The sequence below is a fragment of the Drosophila miranda genome (assembly GCF_003369915.1).
Source record: "Drosophila miranda strain MSH22 chromosome Y unlocalized genomic scaffold, D.miranda_PacBio2.1 Contig_Y2_pilon, whole genome shotgun sequence".
NCBI classification, from domain to species: Eukaryota; Metazoa; Arthropoda; class Insecta; order Diptera; family Drosophilidae; genus Drosophila; species Drosophila miranda.
Genome location: NW_022881614.1, coordinates 12,192,857 through 12,210,268, shown reverse-complemented (window position 1 = coordinate 12,210,268; position 17,412 = coordinate 12,192,857). Strand labels below are relative to the sequence as shown.

The window sequence follows — 17,412 nt, the reverse complement described above, 5'->3', positions numbered from 1 at the left end:
GAAATGTCAAGATGTATGCTGGTCCAGTCAGGATTAGGCGAATCCTTGTGGGCTGAGGCAGTCAACGCAGCTGTGTATGTACGGAATCGATCACCGACCAAGGCGCTGACCAGTATGACGCCTATGGAAGCTCGGACTGGTAAGAAACCTTTTGTTGGTCATCTAAAGGTTTTTGGCTCCGTTGCAGTAGCTTTGGACAAGGGTCCAAGGAAGAGTAAACTTCAACCAAAAGGCAAAGAATATCGCATGATTGGATATTCAGTAGCGGCTAAGGGCTATCGACTGTATGACCCTGTGTCTCATCAGGTGATTGAGAGGCGAGATGTTCTCTTTGACGAGATCCAAGACGACAAGGATACAGTCACATTCGAACTTCCGAAGGCAGAAGTTAGCATGCAGTCAGGCGGCGATACTGATGACATTGACAGCAGCGGTGGAGACAGCAGCCATGGTGCAAGCGTTGACGGGGAGAATCCCAGTAGCAGCGGTACTGATGGGTACGAGAGCGCAACAGAAAAGGTTGAGTCAGATGAGCCAGCTCCTCGCGTTGGACCTGGCAGACCAAGGCTGATTCGGACCGGCAAACCTGGCCGTCCGAGAAAGGAGTACAACATTCTTGGTGCTCTGGTTGCCAGCGACGTAAAGATTCCAGTATCCTACGAGGAGGCGTTGATCAGTATTCATGCATCACATTGGTCCGAAGCGATGCAACGCGAATATGAGGCATTAATGGCAAACGAGACATGGCAGTTGGCAGACTTACCGGCAGGACAACGAGCAGTTGGATGCAAATGGGTATATAGCCTGAAACGCGACAAAGATGGTCAAATCGAACGATTCAAGTCGCGGCTGGTGGCAAAAGGTTGCTCCCAGCAGTACGGCATAAACTATGCGGAAACATTTTCTCCAGTCTGCAGACTGGAGAGCGTGCAATTTATTCTTGCGCTAGCAGCAGAATTGAAATTATATGTCAACCAAATGGATGTATGTACGGCATACCTCAAAAGTGACCTGAGCGATACGGTGTACATGGAGCAACGACAAGGGTACATTGATCGAGCTTATCCAGCGAAGGCTATGCTGCTTAAAAAGGCAATATATGGATTGAAGCAGTCAGGAAGGGAATGGAATTCGAAGCTGAATGGCGTCCTGACTAATCTGGGTTTTGTTTCCTGTGAAAACGAGCCGTGCCTCTACCAGCAGAGAGGGAAAGGTAACTTATCGTTAATCTTGATATATGTTGACGATTTACTTATAGCATGTCAGTCCAAAGAGGACATGCTCGGTATCAAATCGGCTATTTCAAATGCGTTCGAATGTATCGACAAAGGTGTTCCAGAGCTGTTTTTAAGCATGGAGGTGCACCGTGAAGGTGAGCTTGGGCCTATCACCATAGGCCACTCGCAATACATCAAGGAACTATTGCAAGCTCACGACATGGACAAATGTAGACCAGTGGCTACTCCGTTGGATGCGGGGTTCCAGGTGGATTGTACTAATGAGCAGTGTCAAAAGGTTGATCCTGTCATGTATCAATCCATGATTGGTGAGCTGATGTGGCTGGCACTCACAACCAGACCGGACATTTTGCATTCAGTTGCAAAGTTGGCCCAGAGGAACAAAGATCCGCACGCAGAGCATCTGGCTGGTGTGAAGCACGTTCTGAGGTACTTGGCAGCGACGATGAACTTCAAACTACACTACAAAGGGTGTCACCAGCCACTTACTGGATATGTGGATGCGGATTGGGGCGGCGATCGAACTAACCGGAAGTCGTATACGGGCTATGTTTATTTTTTGGCAGGTGGCCCAATTTCTTGGCGATCTGAGAAACAACGCAGCGTGGCACTTAGCAGCACGGAGGCAGAATACATGGCACTATCGGCTGCGTGTAAGGAGTCCATATTCTTACGTCGCTTAATCATCGAAATTGGCTGTGGAGATGAAGCTACCTCAACTACCTTATATGGCGATAATCTGAGCGCATTAGAGCTGGCTAGGAACCCAGTGCATCACTCAAGGACCAAGCATATTGATATTAGATATCACTTTGTACGACAGATTGTAGAAGAAGGTCAAGTTAAGTTAAAGTATGCTAGTCAACAGATATGATTACAGATATCTTGACCAAGAATCTCCCTAAGAGAAAGCATGTCGAATTTACAAAATTGTTAAGTTTAAATTGAGTTAAATGGAATTTGTAAGCATGCACGCATTGAGGAAGGGTGTTGAAGAATGACCATCTCTAGCAATGCACGAATGTATTGACAGACATATGAGTATGTAGACGTATGTATGAGTGAGAGACGTAACGAAGCGACGTTCTCTTATCTCCCTTTTTGTTCTCCCTTTCGTTCGGTCTCTATCTGCCTGCGAGCAGAGCATTTATTAGTCACAAATAAACCTTACATATGAATGGTTGCGTTTTTACTTTTCGGTACAAGAACTTCCCTTGCAACGGCAGCGAAATTCTGTCCAACACTAATCACATGGAATCTTCCAAAAACAACGCTAAACCAGAATTGTGTAAACCAAGAAATCATAGCGGAAGGAAATACCATTATAAAAATCTACAACTGTTCAATCCAATTAAATGAATTTACAATATCAAACACAATGTTAGATTTTTCCCAGAATGTTTATGTCAACAACAACGTAACTAAAATAAAACCACTGTCGTATGTCCAAACTAATGAAATAATTATGCAATACACCAAATATAGTAACCTATTACAAATAAGTCTACTAATTTCATTTGTCATAATTATATTAGTACTACTAAGTTATGTAGCTGTTAAATTTAAGAAAACTTCTAAAAGAGTCACGGTTAATTGTATTAACCCTATAATAGAAGCAGAAGAGGAACCAACCTCAGCCACCGCACTTGACACCCCGTCACTATACCCGAGGGTAATCGCCTAGGGACAGGCTAATAACAAACGTTGGGGGAGTGACATATCCATAATTCCCCACATCCCATACACATTATGTTTATGTACAATTCATCCACCCCATCCACACAAGTAACAGGACCCCACTCAAGAATCAATAACTGTTTCTTCCCATACTCCAAGCTAGGGCCCCCCATAATATAAACAATGTACCACATTGTTTCATCAACATTAGAATCACGCCACTCTCGAGAAATCGATTCTTTAGAATCACGCCACTCATGAGCACCAATCAAAGCTAGACATAAAACCAAGGAGTATCACATTCCTAGCTCCGTCATATAATGCAACACCGATCGCCAGCAGTGGATGCCTTTCATCAAAGCCGACGCATCCCCAAATATCGATCCAGGCACGTACGCCACCGACACGAAGATGCAGCCGAGGAAAGCAACGCCCGAAGCCAGAGTCGGGAGTTCCACGAGAAGGGCTCATGGAAACTAGCCAGCAGCAGAGAGATCAGTTCCGTTTGAGACAAGCAGACCCAAAGTCAAGTCGGGGAATTCATTTAAATCTTGTGACATAAAGATATTTAAGTTGTAAAATAAAAGTCTTTTTTAATAACTTAAAATCGAGTTGCGGATATTTAACTATATACTTTATGGGGTCGGAAACGATTCCTTCTGGACGTTACACACATCCACTTTTACCACAAATCTAATATATCCCAATACTCATTTTGACTATCGGGTATAAAAAGGGGCGGTGCCACACCCATTTTTTTTCTTAACTCCACTTCTTATTGATTATATATATCCAATACAAACCAGTTATATCCAGAAAATATATATCATATACAAAAACGAGGGGGAACGTTGTGAGTTGCTGCGGACACCGCAACTCTACAGTTATACCCGATACTAAGTCAGTATGGCTCTCCTCCGGCAGACGCCGCTAATATTAAACGCCACGACAAGGAGTGCGTGCGAGAGAGACAGAAAATCAGTCTGAGCGTGACGTCGGGCGCTGCGTAGCCACTGCAAATTGATTTGTTCCTATTGGCTATAAAAATGATCTGATCTGATCCAGATTCAGCAATCTGATAGATATGGTCATTATCTATGATTCTGCGTTTTTAGTTTTTTTGAATGCGCAATATTGTGGATGCAACAGATTTTCGTCCTTTGTGTGGGCGGAAGGGGGTGGGGCGAAATTTTGAGATATACGTTTTATAGTAAGATCTAACAGGAGTGCGGATACCAAATTTGGTTACTCTAGCCTTAATAGTCTCTGAGATTTGTGAATATCCCCAGATTTTCATTCTTTGCGGTGGCGGAAGGGGGTGTGGCGAAATTTTGAAACAAACTCGTCTCGGTCCGATATATTAGGAGTGTGGATACCAAATTTGGTTGCTCTAGATTTTATAGTCTCTGAGATCTAGGCGCTAATGTTTTACTCTAAGCAAAGCCGCCTATGCTACGTGTGTGTTAGAAAAAGACAGGGCGAGAAAAAATGAAATTGTTTTCTTGATGCTGGCTATAATAATAATACGATCCAATTCAGATTCCGCAGTCTTAAAGATATGGTCATTCTCTACAATTCTACGTTTTTGGTTTTCTCATATCTTTAAAATTGTGGATGCCACAGATTTTCGTCCTTTGTGGGGGCGGAAGTGGGCGGGGCGAAGTTTTGAAATATTTTTGTAGCAGTGACATATCACAGAAGTCTGGGTCCAAAATATCGTTGCTCTAGCTCTTATAGTCTTTGAGCACTAGGCGCTGAAGGGGACGGACAGACGGACGGACGGACAGACGGACAGATGGACAGACAGACATGGCTCAATCGACTCGGCTATTGATGCTGATCAAGAATATATATACTTTATGGGGTCGGAAACGATTCCTTCTGGACGTTACACACATCCACTTTTACCACAAATCTAATATACCCCAATACTCATTTTGAGTATCGGGTATACGAGGGGGAACGTTCTGAGTTGCTGCGGACACCGCAACTCTACGGTTATACCCGATACTAAGTCAGTATGGCTCTCCTCCGGCAGACGCCGCTAATATTAAACGACACGACAAAAGTGCGTGCGAGAGAGACAGAAAATCAGTCTGAGCGTGACGTCGGGCGCTGCGTAGCCACTGCAAATTGATTTGTTCCTATTGGCTATAAAAATGATCTGATCTGATCCAGATTCAGCAATCTGATAGATATGGTCATTATCTATGATTCTGCGTTTTTAGTTTTCTCGAATGTGCAATATTGTGGATGCAACAGATTTTCGTCCTTTGTGTGGGCGGAAGGGGGGGGGGCGAAATTTTGAGATACACGTTTTATAGTAAGATCTAACAGGAGTGCGGATACCAAATTTGGTTACTCTAGCCTTAATAGTCTCTGAGATTTGTGAATATCCCCAGATTTTCATCCTTTGCGGGGGCGGAAGGGGGTGTGGCGAAATTTTGAAACAAACTCGTCTCGGTCCGATATATTAGGAGTGTGGATACCAAATTTGGTTGCTCTAGCTTTTGTAGTCTCTGAGATCTAGGCGCTAATGTTTTACTCTAAGCAAAGCCGCCTATGCTACGTGTGTGTTAGAGAGAGACAGGGCGAGAAAAAATGAAATTGTTTTCTTGATGCTGGCTATAATAATAATACGATCCAATTCAAATTCTGCAGTCTAAAAGATATGGTCATTCTCTACGATTCTGCGTTTTTGGTTTTCTCATATCTTTAAAATTGTGGATGCCACAGATTTTCGTCCTTTGTGGGGGCGGAAGTGGGCGGGGCGAAGTTTTGAAATATTTTTGTAGCAGTGACATATTACAGAAGTCTGGGTCCAAAACATCGTTGCTCTAGCTCTTATAGTCTTTGAGCACTAGGCGCTGAAGGGGACGGACAGACGGACGGACGGACAGACGGACAGATGGACAGACAGACATGGCTCAATCGACTCGGCTATTGATGCTGATCAAGAATATATATACTTTATGGGGTCGGAAACGATTCCTTCTGGACGTTACACACATCCACTTTTACCACAAATCTAATATACTCCAATACTCATTTTGAGTATCGGGTATACGAGGGGGAACGTTCTGAGTTGCTGCGGACACCGCAACTCTACGGTTATACCCGATACTAAGTCAGTATGGCTCTCCTCCGGCAGACGCCGCTAATATTAAACGACACGACAAAGAGTGCGTGCGAGAGAGACAGAAAATCAGTCTGAGCGTGACGTCGGGCGCTGCGTAGCCACTGCAAATTGATTTGTTCCTATTGGCTATAAAAATTATCTGATCTGATCCAGATTCAGCAATCTGATAGATATGGTCATTATCTATGATTCTGCGTTTTTATACCCGATACTCAAAATGAGTATTGGGGTATATTAGATTTGTGGTAAAAGTAGATGTGTGTAACGTCCAAAAGGAATCGTTTCCGACCCCATAAAGTATATATATTCTTGATTTTCGTCCTTTGTGTGGGCGGAAGGGGGTGAGGTGAAATTTTGAGATACACGTTTTATAGTAAGATCTAACAGAAGTGCGAATACCAAATTTGGTTACTCTAGCCTTAATAGTCTCTGAGATTTTTGAATATCCCCAGATTTTCGTCCTTTGCGGGGCGGAAGGGGGTGTGGCGAAATTTTGAAACAAACTCGTCTCGGTCCGATATATTAGGAGTGTGGATACCAAATTTGGTTGCTCTAGCTTTTATAGTCTCTGAGATCTAGGCGCTAATGTTTTACTATAAGCAAAGCCGCCTATGCTACGTGTGTGTTAGAGAGAGACAGGGCGAGAAAAAATGAAATTGTTTTCTTGATGCTGGCTATAATAATAATACGATCCAATTCAGATTCCGCAGTCTTAAAGATATGGTCATTCTCTACAATTCTACGTTTTTGGTTTTCTCATATCTTTAAAATTGTGGACGCCACAGATTTTCGTCCTTTGTGGGGGCGGAAGTGGGCGGGGCGAAGTTTTGAAATATTTTTGTAGCGGTCACATAGCACAGAAGTCTGGATCCAAAACATCGTTGCTCTAGCTCTTATAGTCTTTGAGCACTAGGCGCTTAAGGGGACGGACAGACGGACGGACGGACAGAGGGACAGACGGACAGACGGACAGACAGACAGACAGACAGGGCTCAATCGACTCGGCTATTGATGCTGATCAAGAATATATATACTTTATGGGGTCGGAAACGATTTCTTCTGGACGTTACACACATCCACTTTTACCACAAGTCTAATATACCCCAATACTCATTTTGAGTATCGGGTATAACGAGGGGGAACGTTGTGAGTTGCTGCGGACACCGCAACTCTACGGTTATACCCGATACTAAGTCAGTATGGCTCTCCTCCGGCAGACGCCGCTAATATTAAACGACACGACAAAGAGTGCGTGCGAGCGAGACAGAAAATCAGTCTGAGCGTGACGTCGGGCGCTGCGTAGCCACTGCAAATTGATTTGTTCCTATTGGCTATAAAAATGATCTGATCTGGTCCAGATTCAGCAATCTGATAGATATGGTCATTATCTATGATTCTGCGTTTTTAGTTTTCTCGAATGTGCAATATTGTGAGTGCAACAGATTTTCGTCTTTTGTGTGGGCGGAAGGGGGTGGAACGAAATTTTGAGATACACGTTTTATAGTAAGATCTAACAGGAGTGCGGATACCAAATTTGGTTACGCTAGCCTTAATAGTCTCTGAGATTTTTGAATATCCCCAGATGTTCGTCCTTTGCGGGGGCGGAAGGGGGTGTGGCGAAATTTTGAAACAAACTCGTCTTGGTCCGATATATTAGGAGTGTGGATACCAAATTTGGTTGATCTACCTTTTGTGGTCTCTGAGATCTAGGCGCTAATGTTTTACTCTAAGCAAAGCCGCCTATGCTACGTGTGTGTTAGAGAGAGACAGGGCGAGAAAAAATGAAATTGTTTTCTTGATGCTGGCTATAATAATAATACGATCCATTTCAGATTCCGCAGTCTTAAAGATATGGTCATTCTCTAGACTTCTACGTTTTTGGTTTTCTCATATCTTTAAAATTGTGGATGCCACAGATTTTCGTCCTTTGTGGGGGCGGAAGTGGGCGGGGCGAAGTTTTGAAATATTTTTGTAGCAGTGACATATCACAGAAGTCTGGATCCAAAACATCGTTGCTCTAGCTCTTATAGTCTTTGAGCACTAGGCGCTGAAGGGGACGGACAGACGGACAGACGGACGGACGGACAGACAGACAGGGCTCAATCGACTCGGCTATTGATGCTGAGCAAGAATATATATACTTTATGGGGTCGGAAACGATTCCTTCTGGACGTTACACACACCCACTTTTACCACAAATCTAATATACCCCAATACTCATTTTGAGTATCGGGTATAAAAACGCAGAATCATAGATAATGACCATATCTATCAGATTGCTGAATCTGGATCAGATCAGATCATTTTTATAGCCAATAGGAACAAATTAATTTGCAGTGGCTACGCAGCGCCCGACGTCACGCTCAGACTGATTTTCTGTCTCTCTCGCACGCACTCTTTGTCGTGTCGTTTAATATTAGCGGCGTCTGCCGGAGGAGAGCCATACTGACTTAGTATCGGGTATAACTGTAGAGTTGCGGGGTCCGCAGCAACTCACAACGTTCCCCCTCGTTTTTGTATATGATATATATTTTCTGGATATAACTGGTTTAGTGGATTTATCTTGATTTTAATGTGTGATATGCGCTTCGTTTATATAATTATCGTTTCTTATATCAGTTAATTTTTGGCACTAATCTGTTACGATCCCATACGTAAGTGTTAATCGCAAAAATCGCTGCTCTTTGCATTAGTTTTGTTATAAAAATAATTTCCTTCTAGATTAATTGGTTTTCATAAGCATTTCCGTACCATATCTTAATATATCCCTAGCCCAAGAAATGCATATAATTTCCCGAAATTCCCATCTTTATGGAGATGATCTGAGATGATCTAACTCTAACACCTTCCATTTAGAGATCACTTCTTCGGCTTTTGTGTGTGTGCCTGCCCATGGGCGCATACTTGGAGTATCTGTGTGATCTGTTTGCCTTGCTTCTTGTGTCTGTCTGTGCGCGGAGAGCAATTTGTTGTCATTTTCGAAATGCAAGCTTATTTATAGCGCTATTATACGATTCCGAATTGCATAACTCGAAGCGCAGCAATTTGCAATCGGCCAATGGCAGCGCGGGTGGGGAAAGCAGGAGGCGGACTGTCTTCCAGAATAAACTGTTTGCCCTGCTTGGGAAGGAAGCCTGCGGGGAATGGGAAGGGGGAGTTGGTGTAGCAGTACTTACTCGTATTGTTTACTGGAGCGGCATGCGGACTCTCCTCGGCATCGAGATCTTTGTCGACGCAACATGACCAGATCATACCGCCAGAGCACAGATCCAGGGGCTTGCCGCCGCCCAAAACACATGAGATGGACAGGCCGCACTCGAACTTGTGGCCACGAAAGCGGCACGATTGCGGTATCACTACAGAGACGCTTGGAGGTGGGGGAAAGAGAGAAGAAAATTAGTCTCTGGACAGGAGGAGGTCTCAGGCGAGGGTCTACTCGAATGTCAATTCAAATCAAATCAAATCAAGTTGTCTTTGGCTAAGTACTTCGAGATAGCATCTCCATTACGCTGTTCTCGCCATAGTATCCGGTGCCGCTGCGGCGGGAGAGGGCGTCCAGGATGAGCATGTCGTGCTCCTGCTGGGCACTCGGATAGCCGAGGCCGGAGACGCCGGCCAGAGCACAGCCCGCGCAGACCACACCGACCACGAGGAGCCGCAGCCAGGTGTCCTTCCAGTGTCTGGGCAGTGACATGGCAGTGGAATGGAATGGATGGAGGATCGACGCGGACTTTCACTCTCGGTCAACGCTTGTACTCTTGCACTTTCGCTTTTATACCCGATACTCAAAATGAGTATTGGGGTATATTAGATTTGTGGTGAAAATGGATGTGTGTAACGTCCAGAAGGAATCGTTTCCGACCCCATAAAGTATATATATTCTTGATCAGCATCAATAGCCGAGTCGATTCAGCCATGTCTGTCTGTCCGTCCGTCCGTCCGTCCGTCTGTCCGTCTGTCCGTCCCCTTCATCGCCTAGTGCTCATAGACTATAAGAGCTAGAGCAACGATGTTTTGGATCCAGACTTCTGTGATATGTCACTGCTACAAAAATATTTCAAAACTTCGCCCCGCCCACTTCCGCCCCCACAAAGGACGAAAATCTGTGGCATCCACAATTTTAAAGATACGAGAAAACCAAAAACGCAGAATCGTAGAGGATGACTATATGTTCTAGAGTGCAAAATCTGAACCAGATCGTATAATTATTATAGCCAAAATCAAGAAAACAATTTCATTCTTTCTCGAGAAAACTAAAATCGCAGAATCATAGATAACGACCATATCTATCCGATTTCTGAATCTGGATCAGATCATATAATTTTTATAGCCAAAAGGAACAAATCAATTTGCGACGTCGCGACGTCACGCTCAGACTGATTTTCTGTCTCTCTCGCACGCACTCTTTGTCGTGTCGTTTAATATTAGCGGCGTCTGCCGGAGGAGAGCCATACTGACTTAGTATCGGGTATAACTGTAGAGTTGCGGTGTCCGCAGCAACTCACAACGTTCCCCTCGTTTCTTATACGATCTGGAGCTGTCACTAGAGCGGTGATCCTGCCACTATGCTGCTATTACGGTGGCTAAGGATTTCACTTTTGTTTTCATTTAGCTGGCGCTTTCTTGCGGCCTACGCATGCGCAACGACGGCGCACGAAAAAAGAAAACTCTCGATTCGCCGCAGACTATGCTTTTCCACCGAAACCGTCCTGCTCTGGGCTTTACGCATGCGCACACACACACACACAGTCCGCTCCGCTCCACTCTGTTAATCCAGCAAACAAAAGGCGACCGCGCGTCGGGAAAATCAGCTCAGAACTAAGCCAAGCTTTTGCGGCGGTTAAAGCACGAGGCTGCTGCCAGATGCCAGCTGCTGCCGAGCCGAAGTCCAACCAGAAGCCGAACAGAGCCACCAACATTTCGGCATTTCACTCGTCGAGTGGGAAAGAGAGAGTGGATCAGCGGTGCAACATTTTTATTTCTTTTTGGAGCTAACAACATGTTGCTTGGCTTTTCAGCCAAAATAATCTATAATCTTTGGTGTTTGGGAAACTGGCCGACTCATGCTGGGCAACACTTTCGAATGCGGCGAATGCGACGAGTGTGCAATTGAAGTTAATTGCAGTTGATTTTCCTGTCTCTGTGGTACGAGCACATACACACATACACATATCGGCATACATATATGTATCTGGAAACACTTTTGCTTTTACTCATATTACATATCCGAGTCGATCCGATCCGATCTGCTCCGATCTGCTTCAGCTGCCATTGAACTTGTGCAGCATTCAGGTATCTTGTATCTGTCTTTGTACATATGTATATGTGTCTTTATATATGTATTTTATATGGTGCTCTGTGCGCAATTGTTATTTATAATATTTTGCCGTGATGGCCATTCACAATTTTCCGAAAAAGCGGGGCTTTCTTGCTTTCTTTCTTTGGCTCGGATGTGTCTCAAAGTGTGTGTTTTATTTTTTGTACATACATATGTTAATGAGTAATCATTTCCAGCTCTGTGGCGGCTAATTGGTTGTCGGGTCTGTCTTTTGGAAAGTCCAATTAAGCGCGATGAATAATGGTCAGTCGGCCCTGGGTTCGGTTTGGGGTGCCCCACCGCCAAGAACGTGGAATGTGGACTTTCGCTGGGACGGGACTCTGGTCCATGGCGTGGCTCCATCGCTGAGTCAGCGTCCGAACTTGACATGGTATCGATAGCGGAGGTGGATGTGGTAAGCGGAGCAGCCGAAGATCAAGGTTACCCCGGGCCAGGCCCCATCGCGTCGCGTGTTAACCAATATGCAAATTGTGCAAGACGAAAGACTTAGGCAACGAACCCGATTTCAGTTGACGGTGACGATCGTATAGGAGGGGCTGGGGGAACTACTTACGATCCAGCTCATCGAAGAACTTGGCCTGCTTTGGCAGCTCCTTGTCGATGGCCTGCTTCAGCTCGGGCGGAATCACTTCATTGTAGACGGAGTTGTAGCTGCTTTGGGCGGCCGCCACACTCTCGAGCACTAGCAGCAGAAGGGGCAACAGTGGCAGCCAGGGGGACTGGGGCAGGGGCAGGCGCATTTTGCAATGTGTACTTTCGTTGTTGGTTTTTTGTTTTCGGTTGTTTTTGCTGTCACCGATTTCTGCAATTGTGTTTCACTTAATTCACGTAGCGGCGCGAGTTTTTGATTGAATAATCGCGTCTCGTTTGCATAGCCCGGGTCTGCCCTGAAGTGGATCGGAGTGACACAGTAAATTGAATTACCCGTAAGTTTACAATTTTCACCACCTGTACGCATACATGCCGCTGCTCTCACTCTCTCAGTGAGTGTCTTTTTTTATATATATGTACATATATATTTTTACACCTGTTCGGAGCAGAACCCAGCCGATTAGCTGCTTGCCAAATAGCACCTAATTCTTGGCCCTCAGCCGCTTATTTTGTTTGTTACTTATGTCTATGTCACTCATTTGTTTGTTAAAGCTCTGGGCTTGCTTGCCCTGCTAAACGCTCTCTGCCAGCTCGCTCTTCGCTATCTCCGCTTTGCGTCTGCCTACCGACGTCGGCCGAGCGAAGCTGCGCTTTGCGATCGGAGCCGCAATGTAAAGGGCAGGCAAGCCACACTTGCAATTTGGATGTCACGCATTAAAGAACATATCGTAATTTTTGTTCTGCGCCGAGTTTTATTTAATTCGAAATAATTAGTCGTCCGATTGGGGATAAAAAACATTATCTCCCCATAAAATTTGGTGACCCCGACGTGATCTCTGAGTTGCAGTGTCAATTAATAATCATTCGCGATCGACATTCGTTAGCCCTACCAAATTTTCGGCGGTTAAGCACAATTCGGTGCTAAAACACACTTACATACACCTTCATACACGCATTGCTGGCTATTAATTTCTCTGTCGCGACAATTCGGTCAGTGGAGTGCGGTAGGCAGTGCAGCGAACTCACTAATACACACAAGCGGAATCGGACAGCTCGCACAGCCGCACAGCTAAAGGCACTAGCTGTAATCCCTTTGCTTTCGGTTCCATCGTTTATACGTATACAGGGTGTCTTTTTCGGTCGTGCTGAGTAACTCTTTTAAAACCTCAACATGGCAGCACCTGAGCCTACCAATGTCGCGAACGCAGCAATGCCGAGTGATGTAGATTTCTACAAGCACAAGGCCGAGTCCATCGCGCGCCAACTAAAGGCCATGGATCGCTTTCTCACCAAGGAAGAGCTTGCCGAGTTAGATGAGGCAGAACTGCAAGCTCGCTTAGAGCAAATCGAGCGAATGAATGCGGATTTCGATGCCGCTCAAACGAGCCTTGAAAGGCTGGATTTCCTGCAGTTAGGTTAGGTCCAGGCTTTCGCGGGAGTTGATGGCTACTCGCACGGTAAATGTTGCCAATTCAACGGCTCGGCATACTCTCGAGGGGAATTCGTCGTTGTTCGCCTATAATAGTATAGGCCGTTCTCGAATGCCCGAGTTGCAGCTTCCGCGATTCGGTGGGAACTACATGGATTGGCCAGAATTCCACTCGATGTTCTCGACAATGGTGCACAAAGACCATCGTATACCAATCATCGAAAAATTCCAATATCTTCGTGGATGTCTAGATGGTGCTGCGCTGGATACGATTCGTTCCTTGGAACTTTCTGAGGAGAATTACGACAAGGCGTTGAATTTACTAATGTTGCGATTCGATAATAAACTGTTATATTTTCAGGCACACGTCAAGGCTATTTTCGGGCTGCAAGGGGTGGAGAAGGGCTCGGCTATCGGCTTGCGCGCGCTCAGCGACAAAATCAATTCGCACTTGCATGCACTTCAGACCTTGGCGACCCCGCAGGAGATATCCGATGGGTTGCTGATCTTCATCATAGGCACGAAACTGGACCACAAAACAAAGGAGAAATGGGAAGAGAACTTGCCGACGTCAGGATTGCCTCGGTGGTCAAGCATGGCCTCATTTTTGGAAGCGAGATGTCGGATGCTGGAGAATTTGGAATCAGCCATGGCAACAAGTCCTAGTCAACAGGTGGGAGAAGACAAACCTGTCACCCTTATCACCTCCAGTAACGACCATCCTAACCCCATATGTAACCATTGCAATTCTTCCGAGCATTACATATCTAGATGTCAGGCATTCCTGAATCTCTCTGCGTTTGAACGATACAAAGAAGCAAAGAAGAGCCGCTTGTGTTTGAACTGCCTCAACAAAGGCCATGAATTGCAGAGGTGCAGGTCAGGACTTTGCAGGCATTGCCAGGCCAAACATCACACGCTACTCCACATTCCATCGGGAACTGGTGCTTCATCTTCCTCTTCACCGGCCGAGGAATCGATCCAGCAAGAGGCCGCGACTGTGCTTCTAGCAAGCGGGTGTTCCAGCCCTCCCCCCTCGATTCAGAAATCTCAGCCTAGCCAGAACGTGTTGCTACCTACTGCCCTCGTCCATGTAACAGATCGTTATGGAGCACTTATCCCATGTCGTGCCATTTTGGATTCTGCATCACAGGCAAACTTTGTAACATCTAGACTTGCTGATCAGTTGCAGTTGGATCATCGCTCGTCTTATGTTCACATCTCTGGAATCGGAGATTCCATTCTACCTTCGAGCAAGTCTGTACATATAGTAGTACAATCCCAGGACGCAAGCTATCGAGCTTCCTTCGCTGCAATTGTCACCAACTCAATTACGGAAATGCAGCCTAACTTCGGCGTAGACGCAAAGGATTGGCCAATGCCGAATAATCTAAAACTAGCTGATCCTAATTTCTCCAAGCCCCAACGTATCGATCTGTTGATAGGTTCTGGTTTGTTCTTCGATTTAATGTGCGTCGGACAGATTCGACTATCAGCCCAATTGCCAACATTGCAGGAGACAAAACTTGGTTGGATAGTATCAGGAAGCATTGATAGCTCGGAGAATAAGCGTGCAGCTTTAGCCGCTTTTGAAAATTCCTCGTGCATCTCTATTGACGATTTTCGACCCACAACGCTGGAGTACCAAAACTTAGATCAGCAATGCAGGAAGCAGCTGCTCGAGTGCCAGGTGCAAGTGGAAAAACTGCGATCGGAGAATCAGGAACTGCAGCGCGAACTTTTCCATATATTAAAAACCTACATATCCACGCTAAATGAAATTCAACTTTCAACAATTTCTACATTGCCAAATTTCCTGCCATTCGATACAATTACAGAGGTTCCCGATGATCAAGACGTAATCACGACAAGCCGCCTTCGTAAAGAAGCGCCGATTGCTGCGTTCGACGATCATCCCAGCGCAGCCGCCAGCTGCGCCCAAGCAAGCATCTTCAAGAGGGCCGTTGGAAAAATAGCGGTTCTGCCCCTTCAGGATGGATCTGTTGAAAGCCTTTGCCTTCCAACGGGGGGTGAATGTTCGGAGCAGAACCCAGCCGATTAGCTGCTTGCCAAATAGCACCTAATTCTTGGCCCTCAGCCGCTTATTTTGTTTGTTACTTATGTCTATGTCACTCATTTGTTTGTTAAAGCTCTGCGCTTGCTTGCCCTGCTAAACGCTCTCTGCCAGCTCGCTCTTCGCTATCTCCGCTTTGCGTCTGCCTACCGACGTCGGCCGAGCGAAGCTGCGCTTTGCGATCGGAGCCGCAATGTAAAGGGCAGGCAAGCCACACTTGCAATTTGGATGTCACGCATTAAAGAACATATCGTAATTTTATTTCTGCGCCGAGTTTTATTTAATTCGAAATAATTAGTCGGCCGATTGGGGATAAAAAACATTATCTCCACATAAAATTTGGTGACCCCGACGTGATCTCTGAGTTGCAGTGTCAATTAATAATCATTCGCGCTCGACATTCGTTAGCCCTACCAAATTTTCGGCGGTTAAGCACAATTCGGTGCTAAAACACACTTACATACACCTACATACACGCATTGCTGGCTATTAATTTCTCTGTCGCGACAATTCGGTCAGTGGAGTGCGGTAGGCAGTGCAGCGAACTCACTAATACACACAAGCGGAATCGGACAGCTCGCACAGCCGCCCAGCTAAAGGCACTAGCTGTAATCCCTTTGCTTTCGGTTCCATCGTTTATACGTATACAGGGTGTCTTTTTCGGTCGTGCTGAGTAACTCTTTTAAAACCTCAACATGGCAGCACCTGAGCCTACCAATGTCGCGAACGCAGCAATGCCGAGTGATGTAGATTTCTACAAGCACAAGGCCGAGTCCATCGCGCGCCAACTAAAGGCCATGGATCGCTTTCTCACCAAGGAAGAGCTTGCCGAGTTAGATGAGGCAGAACTTCAAGCTCGCTTAGAGCAAATCGAGCGAATGAATGCGGATTTCGATGCCGCTCGAACGAGCCTTGAAAGGCTGGATTTCCTGCAGTTAGGTTAGGTCCAGGCTTTCGCGGGAGTTGATGGCTACTCGCACGGTAAATGTTGCCAATTCAACGGCTCGGCATACTCTCGAGGGGAATTCGTCGTTGTTCGCCTATAATAGTATAGGCCGTTCTCGAATGCCCGAGTTGCAGCTTCCGCGATTCGGTGGGAACTACATGGATTGGCCAGAATTCCACTCGATGTTCTCGACAATGGTGCACAAAGACCATCGTATACCAATCATCGAAAAATTCCAATATCTTCGTGGATGTCTAGATGGTGCTGCGCTGGATACGATTCGTTCCTTGGAACTTTCTGAGGAGAATTACGACAAGGCGTTGAATTTACTAATGTTGCGATTCGATAATAAACTGTTATATTTTCAGGCACACGTCAAGGCTATTTTCGGGCTGCAAGGGGTGGAGAAGGGCTCGGCTATCGGCTTGCGCGCGCTCAGCGACAAAATCAATTCGCACTTGCATGCACTTCAGACCTTGGCGACCCCGCAGGAGATATCCGATGGGTTGCTGATCTTCATCATAGGCACGAAACTGGACCACAAAACAAAGGAGAAATGGGAAGAGAACTTGCCGACGTCAGGATTGCCTCGGTGGTCAAGCATGGCCTCATTTTTGGAAGCGAGATGTCGGATGCTGGAGAATTTGGGATCAGCCATGGCAACAAGTCCTAGTCAACAGGTGGGAGAAGACAAACCTGTCACCCTTATCACCTCCAGTAACGACCATCCTAACCCCATATGTAACCATTGCAATTCTTCCGAGCATTACATATCTAGATGTCAGGCATTCCTGAATCTCTCTGCGTTTGAACGATACAAAGAAGCAAAGAAGAGCCGCTTGTGTTTGAACTGCCTCAACAAAGGCCATGAATTGCAGAGGTGCAGGTCAGGACTTTGCAGGCATTGCCAGGCCAAACATCACACGCTACTCCACATTCCATCGGGAACTGGTGCTTCATCTTCCTCTTCACCGGCCGAG

The 17,412-nt window shown here is 45.8% G+C and overlaps 1 protein-coding gene across 1 annotated transcript in view; it reads right to left on the bottom strand.

Moving 5' to 3' along the window:
- LOC117192671 (serine proteinase stubble-like) overlaps positions 1-9,719 on the bottom strand; it is a 39,180-nt gene extending 29,461 nt beyond the window's left edge. The window contains exons 1-2 of the mRNA XM_033397391.1: positions 9,541-9,719; positions 9,231-9,410 (exon numbers count right to left, since the gene is read on the bottom strand). Of these exons, the coding sequence (XP_033253282.1) occupies positions 9,231-9,410; positions 9,541-9,622 (262 nt within the window). The 5' untranslated portion in view covers positions 9,623-9,719. The remainder of the gene's footprint in view (positions 1-9,230; positions 9,411-9,540) is intronic.
- Between the last annotated feature and the right edge of the window lie 7,693 nt (positions 9,720-17,412).